This window comes from Pteropus medius, unplaced genomic scaffold (assembly GCF_902729225.1).
Source record: "Pteropus medius unplaced genomic scaffold, Ma_sr-lr_union100, whole genome shotgun sequence".
Lineage (NCBI taxonomy): Eukaryota > Metazoa > Chordata > Mammalia > Chiroptera > Pteropodidae > Pteropus > Pteropus medius.
The window spans coordinates 7,159,153-7,183,022 of record NW_024343733.1 but is presented as its reverse complement, the minus strand read 5'-3'; the positions used below and the strand labels follow the sequence as shown (position 1 = coordinate 7,183,022).

At 48.8% G+C, this 23,870-nt stretch overlaps 2 protein-coding genes across 9 annotated transcripts in view; both read right to left on the bottom strand.

The window, feature by feature from the left end:
* PPIL2 (peptidylprolyl isomerase like 2) overlaps positions 1-10,449 on the bottom strand; it is a 30,223-nt gene extending 19,774 nt beyond the window's left edge. For all 3 annotated transcript variants that reach the window (XR_005654005.1, XM_039868432.1, XM_039868431.1), the window contains exons 1-5: positions 10,294-10,449; positions 8,497-8,546; positions 6,034-6,079; positions 3,733-3,795; positions 2,832-2,883 (exon numbers count right to left, since the gene is read on the bottom strand). Coding sequence is in view for 2 of the 3 variants with exons in the window: in XM_039868432.1 (XP_039724366.1) it covers positions 2,832-2,883; positions 3,733-3,795; positions 6,034-6,079; positions 8,497-8,546; positions 10,294-10,325 (243 nt within the window). In the remaining variant the exon portion in view is untranslated. The remainder of the gene's footprint in view (positions 1-2,831; positions 2,884-3,732; positions 3,796-6,033; positions 6,080-8,496; positions 8,547-10,293) is intronic.
* Positions 10,450-11,922: 1,473 nt separating this feature from the next.
* On the bottom strand, positions 11,923-22,595 carry LOC120606848 (uncharacterized). Of its 6 annotated transcripts, XM_039868439.1 has the most exons (8): positions 22,248-22,595; positions 20,558-20,708; positions 18,111-18,363; positions 17,737-17,887; positions 16,547-16,761; positions 15,833-15,903; positions 15,444-15,548; positions 11,923-12,150 (listed from the first exon to the last, which is right to left on the bottom strand). In XM_039868439.1, the coding sequence occupies exons 3-8, from the start codon at positions 18,330-18,332 to the stop codon at positions 11,976-11,978; spliced, it is 939 nt and encodes a 312-aa protein (XP_039724373.1). In that variant the 5' UTR covers positions 18,333-18,363; positions 20,558-20,708; positions 22,248-22,595; the 3' UTR covers positions 11,923-11,975. The 6 variants fall into 6 exon arrangements, with proteins under 6 accessions (XP_039724373.1, XP_039724372.1, XP_039724367.1 ...); XM_039868438.1 differs by lacking the exon at positions 20,558-20,708 and having other exon boundaries at positions 22,248-22,592; XM_039868433.1 differs by lacking the exons at positions 20,558-20,708; positions 22,248-22,595 and adding an exon at positions 18,507-20,551.
* Between the last annotated feature and the right edge of the window lie 1,275 nt (positions 22,596-23,870).

Sequence of the window (23,870 nt, the reverse complement as noted above, 5' to 3'; positions counted from 1 at the left end):
AAGAGGAAGGTTTGTTTATACTCTGTGATGTTTAGACAGTTTTGTGGCAGACACTGATTACTTCTGAAATTAAAACCCCATGTACTTCTTCAGCTGGGTGGTATTCACATTATTCTTTTGTTATGTGACTATTTTTTTAAAAAAAAGACAAAATATTAAACAGTGGGAGAATAGGAATAAATACTTCCAAATGCTAAGAACAGTTACGATGGGATCCTCTATTTTCCAGTGTTTCTATAATGTGTCTACGATTCATCTCTTCTATAGGGAAAGTCACAATAAAACAAAGTCCAGGCAGCCAGAGGAAAGAAGCTGCCCCAGTGTGGAGGCCTCAGCTGGAAGAAGTGAAGGGGACTATGGACAGACTCTGGATAGCGGGGGCAAAGTTGCCCCCTTGGGAGTACCTGACTCGGAGCCCACATCCCTGTAGCTGCTGCCACCCGGGTAAGGTGGGCCTGGCCCTGCCTATCCAAGGCCCAGAGGAGACACTGGGTGGGTATCAAGGGCTGGGTCCCTGAGCCAAGCTCCAACCCCGCATCCTCCCTCACCTATAGTGGCCAATCCACCAGCCCCACACCTGGCTTCATTACGTCATCATTCAGCTATCCTTGCCCACCTATGCAGTGAGCATCAGACTCCAGGACAGATGATGGGTCCTTGTCCCAAGGCTACTTCTACCAGACAGCCCTTCTTCAGTTCAAGGTTCCCTGGGCCACATGACAACTCAGAGAGACCCCACATGTCACACACTCCTCCTGGGGGGGCCGAGAGGTGATATGGGGCCAAGCCAGCCCTGTGTTAACTGCCCTTGGTCAGCTGCCCCATTAGACCTGGCAAGGGGCCGAGCCTAGGGTAATCTACAAGTCTTGAAGCCCTGAAGAGCACCTGTGGAAAGAAACCCAAAGTAACAAAAAGTGCCCCAGATACAAATAAATGACAAAGTCCACTGGGGAAGAGACAGAGGACCCAAGGACAGGTGTGGACAAGAAAACATGAGGGGGCCTTTGGGGCCCAGCAGGGCCTGAAAACACAGCGAAGCACAGACCCTCCGCAGCATGGGAGCCCCAGCCTCAACACCGGCTGCCCCGCTGAAGGCAGACACAGCCTTGATGCCAGGAAAGGCAACACACTCCGAAAATAGGCCAATCACACAGGGCACAGGAAGGCAGCATGCACCCTGCTGGAAGTCCCTGGAAGCCCACAGTGGCTCCTAGCAGATCTCACAAGAAAGTGATTGGCATTCACACTTTCGATGATAAAAACGGGAAGGACACAGACATCAGAAAGAGTGTGCTCTCCTTAGGGATGAGCACTTAACCTCGACCATCTGACAGGGAAAACCCCATCGGCTTTCAGCAGCCGGTCCCAGAACGCACACCAGCAGCCCAGCTCCTTTTCTTCCAAGAGCCTCAGACCTGACCCAAAGGGGCCACAGAACCCTACACCTCCCTAGAATGTCACAGGGCCATAGAAGCCCAGGCAGCACGAAGAGGTCTCCAGAAATTAAGTAACAAGACTACAGCTAAGTAAAGACCAAACCAGTGACATTTCACAAGTCCTAGGCTGACAATCAGCACACTGTTCACATCACTCATCTGCTTCATTTCCGCCCCCTCAAGCCTCACAGCACCCAGGTCCTCTTGGGCCTCCCTGATGACAAAGAGGATGAAAACGATGGCCTCCAGGGTGTCTGTCACAGAGCTGACTAGGCCTCACCCAATTCACTGTCTTCCCGGTCAAGTCAGGGCGTTAACCTGGCACACAGGGCTCTAAGATCTGGCCCAGCTCCCAGCCCCACAGTGCCAGTCCCCACACTACCCACCTTACCCTGTACGCCATTCCTCCGCACACTGGCCGCACTCTCTCATCAGGCTAACCTCTCAGCCTCGAACACTGCCCCCAAACACCCTGGAGGAGCCTACTTGTCCTCCAAAGTCCTGCAGAAGTCCCCAAGCTCCCTGCATGCCCTCTTCATCCCATCTCCAGCCCAAATGCCTGCCCCCACTCCACGCCCAAACCTCTCTCCTGCCACCTGTGGCTCTGGTTCTGAGAGATCCATCTTCCTACCGAAGGCCCACTAACCTGGAATCCAAGCACAGGCTGCATCACCCGGTTCTACCTGCCTGTCCCTGGCAAAGGACATGCTAAGTGGCCCAGTCCTCCTAAGATGCGACTGCACTAGAAGGTTAGCACCGAGCTCTCCCCGACCCACAAAAACATGGACCCTGGCACGGTATCTCAGCAAGTCCCACTGGTCCACTCTCCACAGTGACCTTGGGTCCAGCCTCTATGTTCCACTGCCATGGCCTGCACCCTGGTCCAAGTTCGCCTAGCACCTCTTGCCCAGACAAGTGCATAGCCCCCTGGCTGCTTCCCCAGCCTTCACCCTCACCTCCTTCCAGTTTGCTCCCCACATAGCAGTCAGAGCGAGCCTTTAAAACAGAGGCCAGACCACAATATCCTCCTGCTTAAAACCCTGCCCAGCTTCCAGTCCACCCAGAACAAGCCCAAGCTCCCTTCAGAGCCTTCAGGGCCCTGCTGAGGTATCCCTGACTCAGATCTTCAACACACTGCAGGATGAGAAAGAAAGGTACAGAGGGGTTCACGCATGTGACCACACCCGTGGCTCAAGGAAAGAAGATGTACACCTGTACACGTGTGCACACATAGGGAACATTTCTGGAAAGAAAACGGAGAGGGGAGGACAGCCCTCACTGTGCCCCATGAATGGTCCTCTACTGCGCTTGTGTGTACATGAAAACCACAGAACAAAAGGACCAGCGAGAGAACAGCATTCACCAGCATCACTTAAACTCCTGCACAGCCCCTACCTCGCCATTGCTGGGGTTGGTCCCGTACTTCTTAAGCCAAGGGACGATGTTCCTGAAGAGAAGAGAACAGAACAGACAGCATCAGCATAGTGGGCAGGTGCAGCCTAGTGACGACAGCACAGTCCAGAAGGCTGCTTCCATGTGACAGCTATTAAGGGGCTTTGCTCTATTTCACTTCTGTTAGCAAAAGCCAAGAAGAGGACACCTTACCTTGTCAAAGGAAGTGGGGGATATTTCTGGATCCATAGGTTTCAAAGTATGTTCATAGTTTTAATTACAGTTATGTATAAACAACACAAACTAATGAAAAAAGATGTACGTAAATGTTGATAAGTCCATACAATGAGATTCTGGGTCACCATCAAAATTATAACTTCCAGAGAATTCTAGATTATATGGGGGGAAAAGCTCTAATCATGACTGAGTAGAGAATGGATCAAGAACTATCTTCATGGTATTATCTCAACCATGTTCCCACAAATAAACTCAGAAAAAGATAAGTAAAAATATTGACAGTGTTTATCCCACATAGTGTGATTATAATAAAATTTTCCTTTTCCTTTGAAGTATTTTCTAATTTTTCTAAAATAAGTATAAAACATAAGAGAATTATAGAAGCCGGCTTATGTTAGAACATAAAACTGAGCACAATGCTTCAAAATACAGCACTGGAAAGTATACACCCTAATTATGAGGAGCATGGGCCACCTCTTCATCTCTGAGGACATGCCAGTCCCTCTTGAGTTCTCAAAAGGCCCACCCAGGGCTGCTGGGACCTCAGCATGGTCTGGCTTGATACCACCTGGAACCACAAACCCTCTACCTGGCCCCACCTCCCCTCCCTGAGTAGGTGTCAACAATCTCATCCATTTGTTAACTCAAAAGTCAAGGGAGAACTCACAGTAAGTCAAACACGACGCCTTCAGGAGTGCAGACAGGGTAGGTGAAGGGCTGCAGAGAGAGACTGAGAGAGGACACGGTCACTCACGGGTACACAGTGGGCTAGCCAGGCCACTCCCATGTGGCTCCTGTGGCTTCTCCCTTTGCCCCTCCCTCCTTCAGTCATTCCTCCAACGATTCCAGTGTTCGTCTACTCAGGCTGGGGGAGGGTGCCAGCACAGAGGTGACCTCCACATCCCTGCCCCTCAGAAGATCCCAGTACAAACAAGTATAGACGAGGCAAGGGTTCCAGGAGGGGGCTTTGAAACAGCAGCAGGCTGATCCTCTCCATACCTTCTGCTGTAGCATGTAACACACATGATCATGTTTAAGCCCAAAAGAGGTCCCTAGAGGTGGCCTGGGTGAGGGAGGATGAGAATTCACTCCCCAAAACTTCACATAGCAGGCACAGCCAGGCTACACTGTTCTACTGAGAACTGCCCTCTCCCATCCCAAGAGACTCCCATGGGGCTCTTATGGTCTAAGGGAGCCCTGTCTGCTCCTGACCACAGAGTGTACACATAGCTCTCCACGCATTCCCAAGGGGTGGACATGTGACTCAGGCGAAACCCAAGGCCCCAGGGGCCCTGGTTAATTCTGGTAAGTGGATGTGGGGGTAGAGGGGCCTACAGAGACCCGGACTGCAACAGGCCATTTGCTACCTCGAGATGGGTCTCCTTAGAAAAGGCAGAGCCCACAGATGAAGTGAGACTGTATCTGGTGGACTTTCTTGAGCCAATAACCTTTTTTCTTGCATGGGGTTACTGTAACTAGCCATCAAGAGCCCTCGCTGACCTGGCTTGTTTATACATCCATTGGTCACTTATATACATTTGGTAAACACAGGTCAGTCCCCAAGACCTGGACAGCCTGGCAACATAGGGGTCACCTCCCAACGCTGCCCCAAGAAGCCCTCATGGGGCAACCTCACCACCTCCCTCTCTGGTCTACTCTAACCTTGTAGTGTTGCTGGTGCTGCTAGGGCCTGACCAGAGTAGGACCCTGAACCAAATCGAGCTCAAAGCAGCAAGAAATGTACATGCACCTTCTCCCAAACGGGACCTAAAGGGCACATTCTCAAAGCCCAAGACCATTTTTACCCAGAACCCAAGGTAGTTAAAAAATGAGCGAGACCCAGAATGGAGACCCCTTGGAGGAACTGGGAACCAAGGATGGAAGTTATTTCCATAAAACCAATTCATACCCAATCCAAATAAGACATTCTCATGATGTGATGACAAAACTTGGTGGGGTAGAGAGAAATCCAGCCAATGACACCAGGGCCTCATTTGTTCACTCTCTCTGAGCAAGCGGTATGAGCAGGAAAAGCCCTCACGCAACACTGTGTGGGAGCCTCTTGGGGGCTCCTGGGCAGGTCCAATGGCTCCATCCCCCAGCCTTCCCTGCACCCTCATCACCCTGTGGCATCTGGCTCACCTGACCCAACCAAGGTGCTAGGATCACCAGGAGAGCTTTGTCAGCTCTCAAGGCTCACCCTGACCTATGGAATCAGAACTCGTGGGGCAGTGGGGAATGCTTTGCAGACATGCATGTGTCCAAGGAAGAAATGACCATGACTGGAGCTTGGAGAAACTCAGGCCCAAGGGGACCACAAAAGCTGCCCGCCCCTACAACACCCAATGTGTTAGGGTTCACTAGTCCTAGTCCCACTTTCCCAGTAGACCTGTCTTCTGTTCATATACATACCACCTGGGGTGAGAAGCATTTGAGTGGCTCTGCAATGAGGGTGGGAAGAAGCATTTGAGTGGCTCCCCACTCCCACCCCCACCCCCACTGGTGAACTATGCTCCCAGGGAAGAAGGAAGAGGATCATGGTATCATGACTGTTGCCTCCGCTGTTACTACTTAGATTCTGGATGAAAAGTAAAGGGTGAAAGGCACTGGCCAGGAGTAGACCACTGGGTTCAAGCCTCAGTGGTACCACTTCCTGGATGTGACACTGGTGCAAAGGAATCCACCTTGCAAACACTAATTCTCTCAACTATAAAACAGGCTTAACATCAGAGTCTATCTACTTTGGAAGGTAAGAACAAGGTTAAAAAGACAAAGTATGTAAACATAGACACAGATTAGCAAAAATAAGTTATCATTGTTGGGTCACCTTCTACCAGTCTAGGGAAGGTCTAGATGGGGAAATGCAGACAGAACACACAACTGCATCTTCAAGGATCAGATTCACTGCCAAATAACTGAGTATCAGAGAATGATTATGAGGGAAAGATTAAACTCTCAAAACTCTTACCTGCAGTGGTCAAAAGGTAACCGACGAAAATTTGTTTGTGGGATATCTTTTAAAATGAAATAAAAGACAAAATTTATTGTGTAAAAAATTTCATATATGTGTTACTCCTAATAATTCGATTACATCTTAAGAAAATTTTGAGATAAATTACCTAGTGCAGCAATTGCTGTGGATTAAAAACGTTTCAACAGATAGAAGCAAAACACATGGGGTAGATCAGGAAAGAATTTAAGCGGAAAAAGCACATACAGGCATAACTCAGAGCTACTGTGGGGTCGTCAGTTCCAGACCACCACTATAAAGCAAGCATTGCAATAAAGTAAGTCACATGAATTTTTGGGTTTCCTAGTGCCTGCAAAAGTTATGTTTATACTATATTGTATAATATAGTATATCCTGTTGTGTATTAAGTGTGCAACAGCATCACATCTTTAAAAAGTACTGTATATACCTCAATTATATAACGTTTTATTGCTAAAAAATGCTAACCATCATCTGAGCCTTTAGCGAGTTGTAATCTTTTTGTTGGAGGAGGGTCTTGCCTCATCATTCATGGTTGCTGTCTGATGGGGGTAGTGATTACTGAAGGTTGGGTGGCTGTGGCAACTTATTAAAATAAGACAACAGTGAAGTTTGCTGCATCAACTGAATTTCCCTTTCACAATTTCTCTGAGGCATGCGATGCCATTTGATAGTATTTACCTACAGAACTTTCAAAATTAGAGTCAACTGCCTCGAACACTGATGCTACTTTATCAACTAAGTTTATGTAATATTCTAAATCCTTTGTTGTCATTTCCACAGTCTTCAGAGCACCAAACCAGGAGTATGTTCCATCTCAAGAAGAAGCAACTCTTCTTCCATTAGTTTTATCATGAAACTGCGGCAACTGAGTCACATCTTTAGGCTCCACTTCAAACTCTAGTTCTCTTGCTATTTCTACCATATCTGCAGTTACTTACTCCACTGAAGTCTTGAATCCCTCAAAGTCATCCATGAGGGTTAGAATCAACTTCTTCCAAACTCCTATTAATGTTGATATTTTGACCTTGTCCCATGAATTACAAATGTTCTTAATGGCATCTAGAACGGTGAATCCTTTCCAGTAGGCTTTCAATTTACTTTGCCTAGGGCCATCAGAGGAATTCCCATCTATGATAGTTACAGCTATACAAAATGTATTTCTTAAATAATAAGACTTGAAAGTTGAAATTCCTCCTTGATCCACAGATTGCAGAATAAATGTTGTGTTAGCAGGCATGAAAACATTACCTCTGTTGTACATCTCCATTAGAGATCTGGTTGCATTGTCAATGATCAGTAAAATATTGAAAAGCTTTTTTTTTTTGAGGAGTAAGTCTCAACAGTGGACTTCGAATATTTAGTAAACCATATTATAAATAGATATGCTGTCTGTCATATAAGGGTTGTTGTTCCATTTATAGAGCGCAGGCAGAATAGATTTAGCTTAATTCTTAAGGGTCCTAGGAAAGTCCCAGATGGCATTTTCTTCCAATATAAGGCTGTTTCATCTACATTAGAAATCTGTTGTTTACATTAATTATATTAGCTAGATCTTCTGGATAACTTGCTGCAGCTTCTACATAAGTACCTTTTGCTTCAACTTGCACTTTCATGTTATGGAGACAGCTTCTTTCCTTAAACATCATTGAACCAACCTCTGCTAGCTTCCAACTTCTTCTGCAGCTTCCTCTCTCAGCCTTCACAGAATTTAATTGAAGAGAGTTATAACCTTACTCTGGATTAGGCTTTGGCCTAAGAGAATGTTGTGACTGGTTTTATTTTTTTATCCGGATCACTAAAATTTTCTACCTATCAGCAATAAGGCTGTTGCACTGTCTTCTCTGTGTATTCACTGGAGTGGCACTTCTAATTTCCTTTTTGTTGCATTCACAACTTGGCTAGCTGGTGGAAGAGGCCTAGCTTTTGGCCTGTCTTGGTTATCCACATGCCTTCCTCACTGAGCGTCATCATTGCTAATTTGACTTTAAAGTAAAGAGACATATGGCTATTCCTTTCACTTGAACATTAAGAAGTCATTGTAGAGTTATTTACTGGCCTAATTTCAATAGTGTTGTGTCTCAGGGAATAGGGAGGCCCAAAGAGAGTAAGAGACACAGGAACAGCCAGTCGGTAGAGCAGTCAGAACACACACATTTATTATGTTTGCCATTTTCCACAGGCATGGTTCATGGTGCTCCCAAACAATTACAACAGTAACAGTGAAGATCACTGACCACAGATCACCATGACAAGTATAGTAATGAAAATGTTCAAAATATTGTGAGAATTACCAAAATGTGACAGTGTCCTCAGCCCATTTGTTTACTATAGTTTCCATATTCTTATTGTTAATTTTTACAGGCTCATTGTATAGTGAAAATATCATTCCTTAGTTACATCCCCACACATAATGGAGGGGAGCACGATTTCATGCCTTACCTGGTTTCTTGCCACCATAGAAGTGAGTGTATTCAGCACAGGTAATGTACCTGAAGAAGAGAGACAGAATCTTACTACCACCCTCTTTATAAGGAGGACAGAGTCTCTGGAAGTAAGAGATGACTGAATCATTTCACACATTCAGCAAACGCTTATTAAACATCTAAGTCAGGCAATAATGATAAACACAACAGATATGGGGATACACAAACTGGTAAGCAAATACAAACAGTCGAGCTTTGCTCTGAAAGAAATGAACTGAAATGAACAGAAGGCTTGATGATGAGGAGGAGCTAGCCATGTGAAGATCTGGGGGAAGAGCTTTCCAGGCAGAGGGATCAGGCAGCCATATCATGTAGAAAAGCCCTGAGGTAGAAAAAGCTGTGTGTTCCCAAAGAAGGGCAAAGTCACTGAAGAAGAGTGTGCATGGGGCAGGGGGACATGTGGCAGTAAATGAAGGAGACACAGGCGGTGGTTGGATCATGAGGGACCTGGCAGGCCGTGTAAAGACTCTGGATTTGCTGTAAGACTGATGGAAACTGTTGGAGGGTTTGGAGCAGGGCTCTGACATGATCTAACATTGGTCCTCAAAGCATCACTCTGGCTGCTGCACGTGATGGGACGAGCAAGAGAGGCAGCAGAAATTCAATCAGGAAGTGACTACAAAGGTCCAAGGAGTTGGCATAAACTTCACCTATGTGGAAATTGGTGGGTGAGTACTCAGTTCCTGGAAGAGCCAGCATGATTTACTGATGGCCAGGAGGAAGAGAGAGCTGAGAGAAAGAGGCACCAAGGTTGACTCCCAGACTTCTAACCTGAGCAAACGAAGTAGGGACGTGACCACTGAGATAGGGAAAATGGGGGAGGAGCAGACTCAGGTGCTCAAAATCAAGAGCCCCGTTTGGGGCATATTAAATTTAAGATGCCTGTCGGACCTTGAAGTGGATAAGCTGAGTATCAGCTGACTACTGCAAGGCTGGAGACCACCCAGGGAGAATGTAAATGGAAAAGAAATCTAGGAGATATTGACCTATGAGTTCTAGAAGAGGGGAGGAAGGTCCAGCAAAGGAGACTGAGAAAAGAGAGGCCACTGAGATAGACTGAAAACAAAGAGCATGTGATGTCCCAGATACCAAAGGGCTTTGTCAAAAAGAGAGAGGTGGTCAACTGTGTCATACGCTATTGAGAAGCCCAACAAAATGAGGATTGAGAATTGACCACTAGATTCACCAACAAAGAAGTTACTGGGATCCTGATAATAGTGCTGAGGCAAAAGCTTCACTGGAGAGACAGCAGAAAACGGCCAGTAGGCACAGGTCTTTCACGTAAGAAACACGCTGGCAGGTGGAGGGGAACATGGACAAGGTTAGTTTGTTTTAAATTGGAAGGTTCTGCAGCACGTGTGCAGGCTGATGGGCGTGAACCAGCACAAAGGGAGAGACTGGAGATTCAGAAGAGAGAGGAGCTAATTCAGGAGCAGAGCTCGTGAGGTGAAAGGAGGGCCGTTCCGGGCAAAAGTGAAGTTGAGGGGGCTGTGCCCGCGGGCTGCCGAGGCAGTGGGAGGGCCGTGCCCAGGTAAGGACACCTATGGTATATTAGAGCCAGGATCCCGGGAGACCTCGCGGCTGGAGGGTAATTACCCCTCCTGAGGAGGGGGCGGAGGCATCCTGGAGGAAAAGCCATCTGAGAACGGTTCTGCGGCCCAGCTCTGAGCGGAGAGGAGGATGGCGCAGAGTGCGGGACAAGGGAGGACTGAGGCAGAGCGGGGGCCCCGCTCCCGGGTGAGGCTCAACTTACATCTTGTCCTTCTGATGCTGTCGCTTCCCCATGGCGACGGAAGCGGCGGTTGCAGGACCACTGAGAGCAGAAAAACAACAGCCAACTCAGTCCCCGGTGTCTCAGCCGAGCTCCTTAAGTACTTCCGGGTCCTGCCCTGGAAGCGGGCGCTCGGCATGCCGGGAAACACGGTCTCAGGCGCCAAGGGGTACACGCCCGCGGGCGTGGCGAGTCCTTGGCCCGAGTTCCCCGTTGGGCTCGCGTCCTGTCAGGGCTGAGCTGCCTCGAAGCCTCATCTTCTCCGAGGCCTCGCTCCAGACCACCTCGCCTACCCGTCCAGCCCAGTCCAGTGCCATCCCCACTCAAACTCGCCCTATTTTGACTTAGGTTCTCAGGTCTTGTAAATGTCTGCCTAGAGCCTTAAGTCCTATTAGCCTTCGCCCCATCTCTGCTCCCCTACGTGGCAGACGTCTCCAAAGCGACGTCAACATTCGCTCTCTACCCGATCACCTCCAATCTCTCCATCTATTCGGTCCCCACAGCCTCCAGGCCTGTCTCCTGAGCATCCCAGAAGCAGGCAGCAATCAAGCTTCAAGACCCATTTTCAGAGGACCCTTTCCTCGACCAAATCACTACGTCTGTGTCCCAGCCTAAGTCCTGAACCTGTCTGCACTCATGCACTGAATGATCTTGCCCAGGATAGTGGCTTTAAATACTCCTTGACTCCCAACGTTCCAGATTCCTGACCTCTACTTGGGGACCCAATGATCTCAAATTTAACGTCTCATCAAAGCAGAATTCTTCATCCTCCCACATCGCTCAGTCTCCACTCCCCTCAACAGTACCACTAGCTACCTAGTCACCCAATGCCAGTTGTCCTTGCCTTTCTCATCTCATGGCTAGCTCCTCCTCATTTCTAGGTTTCAACATGTCACCTCTTCAGAGAGCTTCCCAGACCACATCTTCATCTTAGCTCCCACAGGGTTTATCACAATTTGTAATCTGTATTTTGATCTATGTACTGCTTTACTCTCTCCACATACACACACATGTACACACACACACACACACACACGAGATATAAGCTCTTTAAGGGCAGACACTTCAACTGCTTGGTTTATATCTCCAGTCCCAAGCAAGATGCAGGGCAGACACAAAGGTTCGATGAATATCTGCTAACATCCAGCCGTTATCAAGCATTTTATGAGGACCCGACTCTCACATGTTTGATTCTAAGATCAGTGTGAGGGGACAATGTGTCACTATCTTTGAAATTCATTAGGGAGGTGCCAGGTTGGAAACTGACACACCAGCTCATTTTCTTCCAGGGAGGGAATAGATCACTTTCTAAACCTGTACCCTGATAAGGCTTTTGTTTAGGAACGAGGTGTAGGAAAAAATGGTAGGCTTGCAACTAAGGTCGATGGGCCACAGAGTCGCTGCAGGGAAAGGTAGCACTCTCCTCACTCATTTCTCTTTCAAAGTGCACATGGCTGAATTCCCAATGTTAGAGGGCAAGCAAGGGGACTTCACAATAGCACTGAGTTGACCACCTACAGTATGCAGGCTCAGGCCACATACATGGCACTACCCTGACTTCTTCAGGCTGGAAGGAGCCCATTGGATTGCAGGAAACCCAGCACAAAGAAGGGACCTCCATGGGAGCTTTATTCGTTCCTACACCATGGTCTGTAGGGAAGAGGTTATGGGCTCCTCTTGTGGGGGACAGACTCTGCGCTGCCAGGGTCATTCTCTGAGTCATCTTTAGGTCTGGGCACAGGCTGGAACTTGAGCAGGACAGATGGAGTAAAGGTGGAGGCCTTCACAGAAGGGGATGGTGTCTCCTCGGTGTTGGGGGAGTCACTACAGGCTGAGGTCCTGTGCAGAAGACAGCCAAGACATGTCCATGAGGTGGGACACCAACACACAGGGCTGAGGTACACACGACAAACCCCCAGGCTATGGAATGGCTCTCAATACGTTTCTACTTCCAGAAATCTCACCCATAGGTGTTTGTTCAAGGCTGCTCATTGCAGCAATGTTGTGATTGTGAAAACCTGGAAACAATTTAAACACCCATCAGGAACCAAGGTATAGCCAAGCAGTGGACTATTCTGCAGCTATTTAAGGAATGAGGTAGGTGTGTATATCCCAATAAGACACCCCAATGGTACAGTAATGGAAAAAAGCAAGTTGCTGAGAAGTACATGCAATATGATCCTGCTTTGGTTAAAAATTAACCTGTGTGTTGGAAGGGTACACACAAAACTCTTAGCAGCAGGACTCAGCAGCAAGGGGACTCATATTTTATGTATGCATTTCTGTATTGTTAACTTTTTTTTTCCATGAAATATGTTTTGCTTTTATAAACTTTTTTTAAACAAATTAAAAATAACCCATTTTTGGTGATGGCATCATGAGCACATAGCTCACTCAGAAATATGTAACAAAAGCCAAAAAATTATCCCCATTAGTGAAATATTTCAACAAGCAAGAATGGTTGAGTAAATGATGTTCCTTCTATACAATGGAGTATTTTGCATGTTATTATTGGTGAATTTAAAGGTATTTTTAATGAAAGGGAAGCATCACATTTGAGAACTGGCTACAAAATTGCCTAATAGGATGCTCTCAATTATGTATATACACGTGTGTATCCGCAGGAAAAAGCCTTCATCAAGACAAAAATATGGTAACAGTAGTTAATTCTGGCAGTGGGAATCAGAGCAATTGGTGTCTTTTTGCATAGTTTTTAAATTGTCTACAGTAAATATTGTTCTAGAATCTGAAAAAAAGGTAGTCCTTTTGAAAACTGTACTCTTTCCCTTGTAATTCCACTTTAGAAAATTAATCTGAAATTCTGGAACAGCTTACCACATAAAGATGTTAATACCAGCACTAACTATACTAGTAGAAAACTAGAAGTGTCTCCTAGTGGAGTTAAATAAGTTATAGCACTACATACACTGGATGTTTATTACACGATCAATGAAGCTTGTGTTCAAAGGACTATCAAGAAGTGTACAACTCACCAGGGCCTTAATGTGAAGTGGCAAAAGCAAATTTTAAAAAGTTACATTGTCTAATTGAATCACAACTTTTAAAACTATGCCTAGAAAAGGCTAGGAAATACTGCGACAAAAATGCCTTGATGATGACCTACTCCCACTGTGTGGCTCCACTGTTCTGTGGACCCAATAGTGCTCAATAATACTTCATTTTAAAATTTTGCTTTGTAACAACATGGCAAAAGTGTTTGGTGACCACCCCGACTCTGTAACCCAGCAATCAGTCACCTTCCTGCCTCTCCATCCTACCTCCTTCTGATCTGATAGCCCATTGCTTCCACTTAGATGTAATTCATGAATCTACATAATCATGTTTATAATTTTAATTCTGCATAATATTCCATAATTATGTGAATACATATTTAAGCTGTTTCCAGTTTTTTCCTTCTCAACTGATGCTGCCATAAACATTTTTATGCACAATCACATTTTTCCCCCCTTAATCATTTCCTTGTTGCCAGTTTCCAGGATTGAAAACACTAGATTGAAGAATATGAAAACTTCTATGTTCTCCTGATATGTTTTGACAGATTGCTTTTCAAAGGAATGAGGCTTAAACTTTTGTTCTTCAAATGACACCATCGAGGAAGTAAAAGACAACCCACAAAATGAGAGGAAATATCTGCAAATCATAACGTCTAGTAAGGGTCTTGTGTTTACAATATCTAAATATGTCTTACAACTCAATAATAAAAAGACAACCCAATTTAAAAAGGGGCAAGTATCTGAATAGATATTTCTCCAAAGATACACAAATGACCAATAACTAAGCACAGGAAAAAACGCTCATTATTAGCCATCAGGAAGATACAACTCAAAACCAAAATGAGATAGCACTTCACACCCACTAGGATGGCTATAATCAAAAAAACAAGTGTTAGCAAAGATGTGAAGAAACTAGAATCTCATATACTATTGGTGGGAATGTAATATGATGCAGCTGTTTTGAAAAACATCCTAGTTTCTTAAAATATTAAACAGTTACCATAAGACCTAAAAATTCCACTCTTAGGAGTATACCCATGCAAACTGAAGACTATATCCTCATAAAAACTTGTGTACAAATGGTCCTAACAGCATTATTCATAATAGCCAAAAAATGGAAGCAATCCAAATGTCCATCAACTAAGAATGAATAAATGTAGTATATAATACAGTGAAATAGCATTCAACCATAAGAAGAAATTCAACCCATAGAATGTACAACATCAAGAGTGAACTCTAATGTAAACTATGGACTTTGGGTGATTATGAGGTGTTACTGTAGGTTCACAACTTGTAACAAATGTACCATTCTGTTGGATGTTGATAATGAGAGATGCTATGCATGTGTAGGGGCAGGGGGTACATGAGACCTCTCTGCACTTTTAGCTCAATTTCACTGTGAATCCTAAACTACTCTGAAAGAAAATTTTTAAAATAACTCATACGACATGGACGAACCTTAAAAACATGGCATGTGAAATAAACCAGATACAAAAGACCACATTCGATTCCATTTATATGAAATGTTCAGAATAAGCAAATTTACAGAGATAGACTGTAAAGAGTGGTTGCCAGGGACTGGAGGAGAGGTGAATGGAGGAGTGATGGCTAAGGGGTCCCCTTCTGGGGTGTTGAAAATGTGCTAAAATTGATTGTGGTGATGGTTTCATAAATGAATACACTAAAAAACATGGAACTGTACTCTGATGCAATGAAACAGCCAGTCTAAATCATATTTTGGAATAACACTCAATGACATAGGAAATACTTAACCATAAGGGAAAAAACAGGTGATTTTTAAAACCCCATAATCAGTAAATCCCTGCTTTGCAAAACACACACATACATAAATCATAGGGCTGCCCACAGCTGATGGAATCATTCCCTTTCTACTGGCCTCTGGGCTGTCTGTTTCAGATTTCTCAACATTACAAACACTAGGGAAGAGGAACCACTTTTCCGATACCCCTCATTACTAAGGTCCTTCCTGGAAGTAGAAGGGACCATCATAAAGAACATTTGTCCAGCCCTGGGCCTCACCACAACGCTAGTTAGAAGTGAGGCAGGGGCTGAGCCGGGACAGTGTCTGGCCCCCAGGAGACTCAGAATCACGCTTACCAGGGGAAGCCAGGGCCATGGAGCTTGTGTGCACCGTTTCCAGGCAGGTACGAGAAATGGAAGCCTCCAGGGCTGAGGACCAAGGGAGTCAGATCAACCATGTGGCTGTAAGACAGGACAAAGGGCAGGGACATCGGCTGTGGGCTCCTCCTAAGCAGGGCCTCCCCAGCCTTGGTGAGCAAATCTCTGACATGGGCACGGGGACTCCCTTCCATGGAGCAGATCTCTGAGCCCAGACTCCTTCCCTGGACAATGAGAATAACCATTCAGGCCTGTGGTGAAGATTAACTAAGAGGTGGGGAGAAAATAATAGCTGAGCCTGGCACACAGCATGCTCCCCAAAATGCTTGCTTTTCATTTGCTTCAAGCCCAGAATAAAGTCCTTTCACCTCTTTGGATTCCGTGACAGGCCAGTCCGGTTTAATTTCACTTCAGAGCTTGAAACTTCCAGTTTCTCCACCTGCAGGGAAACAAAGGGGTAATCTCAGGACAAATATGGGGGCCTCACTGTGAAGAAAATCACCTTATAGAAGAACTATGAGAACTATGTAACTTTCAATCAGCAACTATGTCAGCTCATCCTCTGTGCCCACTCTGAACTCAATGTTACGGAGACAGGGGATGAAATAGGGGTCAAGAGCCAACTAAGGTGGTCCTAACGCAGCCTGGGGGATGGGAGGCTGGCAGTTCGGAAGGGCACGGTAGAGGAACTCAGAGGGCAGCATGGAGAACGACACCCACAGTAAGAGGCAAGTATAGGGCTGAAGATACGGTGAGGGGCCTGTGGTTCTCCATCTGTCCTTTGACATGTCCCCAGGATTCTGCCCAGTGCACATGGGGCTGCTTTGTTCTGCTGAGGCCAAGCATGTAGAACTCTGTGACTTCAACCGCCACCCTGACTCTTCAACCCAAGTAGCCCCGCTTTTATCTGCTTTATCCATTGCCATTCTACCCAGTCTACAAAAGGGTTCTGCTGCTTATAAACAAAGTTTTGAGAGCCACTGCTGTGAACCCAGGAGAGCTGCTGGGGTGCTCCTGAGCAGGGAGGGGTACAGTGGCTGCCCCTCTCAGAGCCACATGGAGGGAGCAATACACCCACTGACCGACTTTCTGGGCAGCGGAGGAAAGGGGCCAAAGACCCTGGGCATAGTGTAGACAGAGGGTGATGGGGCCACCACAGAAGCCATGGTAGTGACAGGAGGTGGCAGTGGCGGAGGTGGCAGTAGTGTTGATGGCAGGCACAAGGAGCTTAACCGGCTCTGCAAGAGGATGGATTCTTGTTTCTTCGATTTTGGCTTCCTTCTCTTCTTCTTGGCATCTGTGACAAAAGATGCCAGTGAGTGCTTACCCTGCAGGGTAGAGTGGGGGCCAAATATGGTGGTAGGGTACTTCGCACAGCCTCCCCAAGGAGGGGAGGTAGGTCACCACAAAGAGCACCATGGAAAGTGAGAGCCCCAAGCAAGACAGGCCTCCCAATGTGATGCAGAAATAGCCCCACCACCAGCATAGTCTTATCATGGAACACAAACACACCAAAAGAAGTGAACTCAATTTAATCACGGCATTACATCCACTGTCTGAGACATACGGAGGAAGGAAAAGCAAATACTACCAGTGACCATGACAACAGCTATAAACCCATAAAGTGGGAGACCCAAAAGAACAACACTGTTCTTCAAGTCAATGGCAGGGGGTGAAAAGTGAGGGTATCCTACCTCAAAGGGGAAATCAGTAGATGTGGCCACAGATCCTCATTTGCCATCCCTGTATGGTCACTAATGTGGCCCTCTTTCATTTCCTCCTAACAAGTACCCCAATATGGACAAAAATTATATGGTCACCCAGTGAAAAGAAACCTAGGAGGCCTAACACCCAAAACAATGTGTGGGCCTTGTTGGGTCCTGACATGACAGACCAAGTGTAGAAAGGCTTCTGCAGAACATCAGGAAGATCCGATTATGGACTAAGTATCAGCTAGTATCAGGGAATTGTCAATTATGCCAGGTTTAACATTGTGATTATGTCAGAAACTGTCTTTTTTAAATTAAGAAGCATTCTAAAGTATTAAGGTTTTCCATAAAATGCTCCAAAAAAAGCCGGGGGGGAGGGGGAGGTGCGCGGGGGGGAGTTGAACAGAGACTAAACCAAGCATGACAAGATGGGGATAATTGCTGAAGCTGGGTGACAGGTACTTGAGTACTCGATGCAGTCTCTAGTTTTGTACTTGCTCATTTTCATAATGAAGACTTTAGAACCAGGGACGAGGGGCCCTGACTCAGGTTTGCTGGGTTACCTGAGCCAGGCAGAGGTCGAGCCTCACCCTGGGAGTACTGGTGCACGCGGTAGATGCTCCTCTTCAGCTGCTCCAGGCGCTGGTGCATCTCCAGGGCGCCCATGCTGTTGCAACAGTTTAGCTCCCCCTGGACTGCGGTGAAAAACTTCGCCTGCAACAACAGCAGGACAGGTAGGGCAGGAGGAAGCTGGATGGGTGAGAGGCCTGCTGCTGCACTCTCCAAGCTGGGCTGTCACAGACTTATAGGAAGACCCTACGCGGCAAATCCAGCTAGGCCCAACAGTGCCCACCCCACCACCTCTGATCCCCAGAGATCAGCCCTGGCCCTCGTGGTAGCCACCCTACACGCGTGCAGCCCCGACGGCAGCCCGCACCCAGAGGAAGGAAAGGAGTCCGCGCTGCTCGCATTCGGCCTGCTTGCCCTTGCGCACCACCCTCTCGGCCAGCGCCGGATTGCGGTCGAGGCTGCGGAAGAGGCGACGCAGTGCGCGTTCTGTGCAAGTCGCCGCCTGCCTCTCGAAGTCTTCCTCGGAGATGAGCTGGCAAAAGGTCACACTCTGGGGGAACTCGCTGTCAAACTCGTCCAGGACCTCCATCTGGGAGGGGTTGAGGGCCTGCCCAGGTTGCCTGTGGGCGGAGCGACTGTCGGGGTGGGGCCAAGGAGGATCCCGGCATGCCAACTCTACCCGCCCCTGGCCGGAGTAGAGGGGCCGCTCCCGAAGGCCGGGGCTCGGGTCACCGGGGGCTGAAGGGGCCCGTCGGGGACGCACCCGCTCTGTTCCCCACGGCCACCTCGCCGCCACAGAATCCCCTCTGCTGCTGACGCCGCCGCCCGAACCGCTCCAGCCAATCCCCCGGGAGATCGCGAACCAGAACAATCTCGCGAGAGGGCTGCACGTGACAATGCCCGCCCCTCTGGGCATGCGCTCTCTGGTCTTCGAAGGGACGAACGCCCCGGAGCAGGGACCCTGCCTAGAGCCACACCAGGTAACACAGTCAGTGGCCTAACACTTGCAACATTTTTAAGGTCCTCACCACCTCGGCCCGCCACCAGCCCCTCCCCATACCTGCTGCATTTCCTTCTCATGGTCCGTAATCTTCCAGTACTTCTGCCTGAGCCCTGCTTTCCACTCCCTAGGAGACACCCCAAGAATTTCACTCTGGCCTGAACGATTCTAGCCTCAGACTTTTCACCCTCTTCCTCTTCTTACTCTCCAGCATCAAACCCACTACTCTCCAATTTGTCTTCTCTCCTCCAGGTCCAGACAGACTCTCCATACTGAGCAGTGGGCCTCTATTTTTCCATAAGGCCCAGACCAAACCTGTAGTTCACACTCTTACCCTGAATGCTGGTATGAAAGATCCTCTTCAAAGCAGACCTCTGAGCCCAGGGCCCCTGACCCTGTGCCTGTCCAGCCATGACCCAGATGGAGAGTTTGTGGGGCAATTCCTCAGCGCTGCACTCACCTAATTCTGATAGAGGGTCCAGTCCAATTCTGCACCTGTGCCTAAACTGCTGGGAAGTGGAGTGAGGCAGCAAAACTCCCTCCACCCTTCGTAACCACTTTGTTCCTCACTGTTGTCTCTTCACCAGCATCTCCAGCCACAACTTTGCGTTTCAGAAGGTTCCCTCTCCACCATATCATATTGGACGTTCATACCGACTTCTTAGTCCCAGCCGAGAGCTGACTTAACAAGCCTAACTTGCCTCTCAGGTTCAGACCTCCCCTGAGCTCCAGACCCACATCCAGGGTCTACAGGGAACGTTTCTTGGGCATCTCACACTGAACCTATCTAGATTGGGACACAGCTTCTTTCTCTCTCTCCTACTTGGTCAGTGGCTGACACCACCACCATCCTTCCCAGCCACTAATGAGGTGGACGGGAAGCAACCTGGAATGCTTCCTTCCTGTCCTACACACACACACACCCAGCCCTGAGATCCGTGGCGTGCACCTGGTAAGTCTAATGAGATTTTTCACCACCCACAGCCAAACTTTCTAGCTTCCTAGCCTTGGCTCTCCCCATCATAAGAGGTGGTATTCACTTCCTCCTGCTTTGGAGACAACCAAGGAGTAAGAAGTTCTGACCCATGTATTTGCCTAGGCGTGCAAGCAGATACACCTGGGTTCAGATATCCATTCTGCTTCCTGACCCCATATGACTTACAAAATGAGACTTAAAAGTATATAGTTTATGCCTTTTTATAAACAGTAATCATCCTGAGGGGTCAAGCAGACCCATGATTAACTCCTATCATGTTATACTGATATTACGTCACACTTTACAACTTTATTTGTATTTTTAAAAAGTGTAATGGGCCCCTCCTCTGTGCCAGTCACTGCCAAGAGATTAAAAATGACATGGTTCCTGCCATAAGGGGGTCCCAATCTAGTAGGACTTCAGCCACGGAGAGAAAAATTTGGATCTAACAGGCTCTGCTGGACAGATATTGGATGCTGTGGAGCCCAGAAAAAGCTTCCTCTAGGAGGGAACATTTGAGCAGAGCCTTAAGTTCACAAATAGTAAGGGTGGCCACCTCCAGTCTTGGCACCTGGAGCCCAGGGGAAAGGACAGGCCTGAGTCAGGTGGCCTTGGGATGGAGGAACCCCAAGGGGTTAGGCCTAGGAGGCAGGGGAGCATATATCATTGCCCCTCATCCTCTCCATGGACATCAGGGCTTCTACACCCAGAGTGGGAGTGAAACTGGTATCCCGATATACTCAGCCAGAGGTGAGGGATACTCCAAAATGCCCATTTGGAACCTGGGCCTCTTTTCAAGGAGACAGGTTTGAATGACTGTCACTGGGCACATAAAAACCTTGTGCATTATGTCAGGTCCTGACGGTGGAAGTGGCCCTGCAAGCATGCCTGAGGTCAGGCTCCTTGGCAGTTCAGCTCCAATCTCCCCACTTCCAGCTGTGAGGGTGGGCATGCTAGACCCTTCAGCAGGCTCAGGGAAGCATATCTCCCTGTAAAAGAACAAGATGGGTGTAGTTGGTGGGCATCACCTGTGGGCTTCATATCCTAAGGCCACCTATCCACCCTAGATAGTACTGCTCTTGCTGAGAACCCAGGAGAACATTCTCTCCTGAGCCTAGTCCTCCCCAAGCCTTCCAGGAGGGTTGGGTTTAGTTCATCTCCACGTGGTCAAGGGTGAACTGGGCCTGAGCCAGGTCCAGACAGACTCTCCATACTGAGCAGTAGGGCTCTATTTTTCCACAAGGCCCAGACCAAACCTGTAGTTCACAATCTTACCCTGGGTGCTGGTATGAAAGATCCTCTTCAAAGTAGACCTCTGAGCCCAGGGCCTCTGACCCTGTGCCTGTCCAGCCATGACCCAGATGGAGAGTTTGTGGGGCAATCCCTCAGCTCTGCACTCACCTAATTCTGATAGAGGGTCCAGTCCAATTCTGCACCTGTGCCTAAACTGCTGGGAGGTGGAGTGCGGCAGCAAAACTCCCTCCACCCTGGCGTTGCGGATGGTGGGCTGGACCTGACCGATGCCCTTTCATCATTGCACTGCCTCCCAGCGGCCCACAGTAGTGCAACAGGGAAAGAGTGTCAGGCAGGCCTGCCAGCGCCTCTCTCAGTGGTCTGTGGGGATCTGAGACCAAGAATGCAGGCCCACTGGGGCGGGGCCTCTGCCTGGGGGAAGGGTGCCCTCTGACCCCAGAGGCCCAGGCCTGGCCAGGATCTCAAGTTTCCATGGAGAATGGAGCCAGTAGAGCAAAGGGGAGTAGGGTGGGGGGTTAGGGGATCCTGCAGGCCCAAGGGGCCTGGCCTAGGGAAGAGGTGGAGGTGTGGGGTCCCCAAGGCTGGTCCCAGATGCTTTGACAATATCATTGCACTGCTTCTTAGAGCAAAGTAGTGCAACCTCGTCAGAGCATCTGTGGCCAGTAGGGTGGACCTCCACCCCTCCAATACAGGGTGGAAAGCTCAACCTTGGGTGGGTGGGGCTAGCGGCCCTGTCCTGGACATCAGGGCCAGGAGTGGGGATTTCAGTGGGGCTGCAGTCTTAGGGGTCCTCAGGACCCCATGGCATCCGGGTCTTCCTTAGCACGCTCCAGATTGCGGTGCAGAGACCCCAGATTGAGTGGTAGCTGCAACACCCGAACAGGAGAGGACGGGGAAGCAGGGTCGCACACACAAAGGAGAGGGGCCCGTGCTCCACCGCAATCCAAAGCCCACTGGCGCCCGGAGCGGGGTATGGGTACAGCCCGACAACCTTGCGCCCTCACCCGGCCCCCCGGCTCTGGGAGGAGGGTGGCCCTACTCCGGGACGATGCGCCCCTGCCAGTTCGGCCCCCATCCTTGGCTCCTGGCCCCCAACTTGGGCTCCGCTTTGCGTCCCAACAGATTCGCTGCCCGTCAGCCCAGAGCTGCGCAGAGGAAAGGGCAGAAGGGTTCCTGCCCTTGTGGAGTCCCCTTCTCGTAAAGGACGCGTGGAATCCGGGCTGCGCCCCTCCACGCAGTCCCGCCCGTCCCCCACTTCAGACCCTGCTACTCACGCGGCGGGACACTCCTTCCGCCCTGGGCCCGGGAATGATGGGGAAAGTTAGCGAGAGAGAGATCCCAGCAGTCATCTGCTCCCGTCGTCTGCATCAAGACTACCCCGCACCTCGTGGCGCCCTCTCGCCCACCGGCTCCATCTTTAACCTGGTGACAGTCGGCGGGGCCAGGCCCCCGGCTCCTTAGCATCACGCCTCGCTCATTTGCCGGTATCAGCGTGGGGCTTCGCTTCCCGCACACCTATTGGCTGCGACAAGAGCGATTTCAAAATAGCCTCCAGGCCCAATTGGCCGAGCGCAGGCTGAATCTCGGGCTCCGAGGTTTTAACAATGAGTTCTACAAACACTTTCTCCCTATTCATAACTTATGAAAAGGAACTTTGCCCGCCTTTTCTCAGCTCCAGCGTCTGCGAGTTTTCTAGCTGCAAGGATGACAGCGCTTGAAAGTTCGGTAGGCGGCGCCAGTTGCGCGGTTGAAACCCTCAGGGAGTGAGGGCTGCGATCTTTGGAAAATGCCCGAACCCGCACGGTGAAGCCCGCTGTGGAGCAGGGCTGCAGGCTGCTGCTTTTTTTTGTGTTGCTATTGCTCCCTGTGCCTCCCAGACGGGATTTTCGGCTGCGGTGAGCTTCCTCAGGGGATAACCCCACCCTACCTGCAACTCCAGGCTTGACCCGAGCGGTACTTGCTGGAAGCCACCGGGTAGGCCTGGGCTGCGGAGACCAGGTCCTGGAGCCGGGGGAGCTTTGTGGATCTAAGGGAGGTATGGGGAAGAGGGTGTTGAGCTTGGGTCCCTGCGTGATTGCGGTCCACTTTGCGGATAAGCATTCATTAAGTGCCGACTGCGGGCTGATGACCTGGAAGGATATACACCGCCTGGCCTTCTCACATAGCTGCAATGTGTGTATGGCGGGGGAGGGAGGGGGTGCTTAGGCTGCTGTAAATCTGGGCCCCCTCCTATCTTATTTTCTACGTCCAACGGCTGAGAGCAAATGTTTTTGAGGCAAGCAGAGCTGGGTTTGAATCTTCAGGAACCTCAGTTGCCTCCTCTGCAAAATTAAGACGATAATTAAACCTGCTTTATAGGGTTGCTGCCAAGGAGCAAATGAAATGCCGTGTGTAAATTGTTGACCCAGAACCTGGCATTTAGGGTTCAATAAAGGAGAGCTCTGCTGCTGCTGCAGTTTTTATTGTTGTTGTTGTTGTTGTTGTTGTTGTTGTTGTTGTTTTGCCTTGTCCTGCATTTGAAGCCATCCTACCTGCTCCCACCTTGGTTTCCCAAGGATTTCTACATGCTGTGCACTGTTTGATTTTGCATGTTGGTGCTCAGCCCACAGCCCTTTGGCACTCACCTCCACAGAAAGGAAGCTCACTGCCAGCATCCTGCAGCTCTGCCTATAGGCTTTTGTCCCGGCTGTAGACTAAAACCCTCACATACACTTCCCAATGTCCAGGACAAGTAGGAAGTGCTACAGAGTAATTCCCCCGCCTGCCCAGCAGCCCTCAGCCAATGAGAGCAGTTGGATAATACACTCCACTTTCTTGCCCTTTGGTTGGAATAACTTTAATTCATGTTCTACACTGGGTCCCAGAATTCCCAAGTGGGAATAAGCTTCAATTGCCTA

Bases quoted from the DNA above. Each gene is read 5' to 3' on its own strand.
- LOC120606848 (XM_039868433.1), bottom strand. From the start codon at position 18,823: ATGAGAAGGAAATGCAGCAGGTATGGGGAGGGGCTGGTGGCGGGCCGA. The intron at 15,549-15,832 runs GTGAAAGGACTT...CCTGTCTTACAG, and splicing joins CTGTCACGGAATCCAAAGAG to CCACATGGTTGATCTGACTC. The intron at 12,151-15,443 runs GTAAGCGTGATT...TCTTCTGCACAG, and splicing joins CATGGCCCTGGCTTCCCCTG to GACCTCAGCCTGTAGTGACT.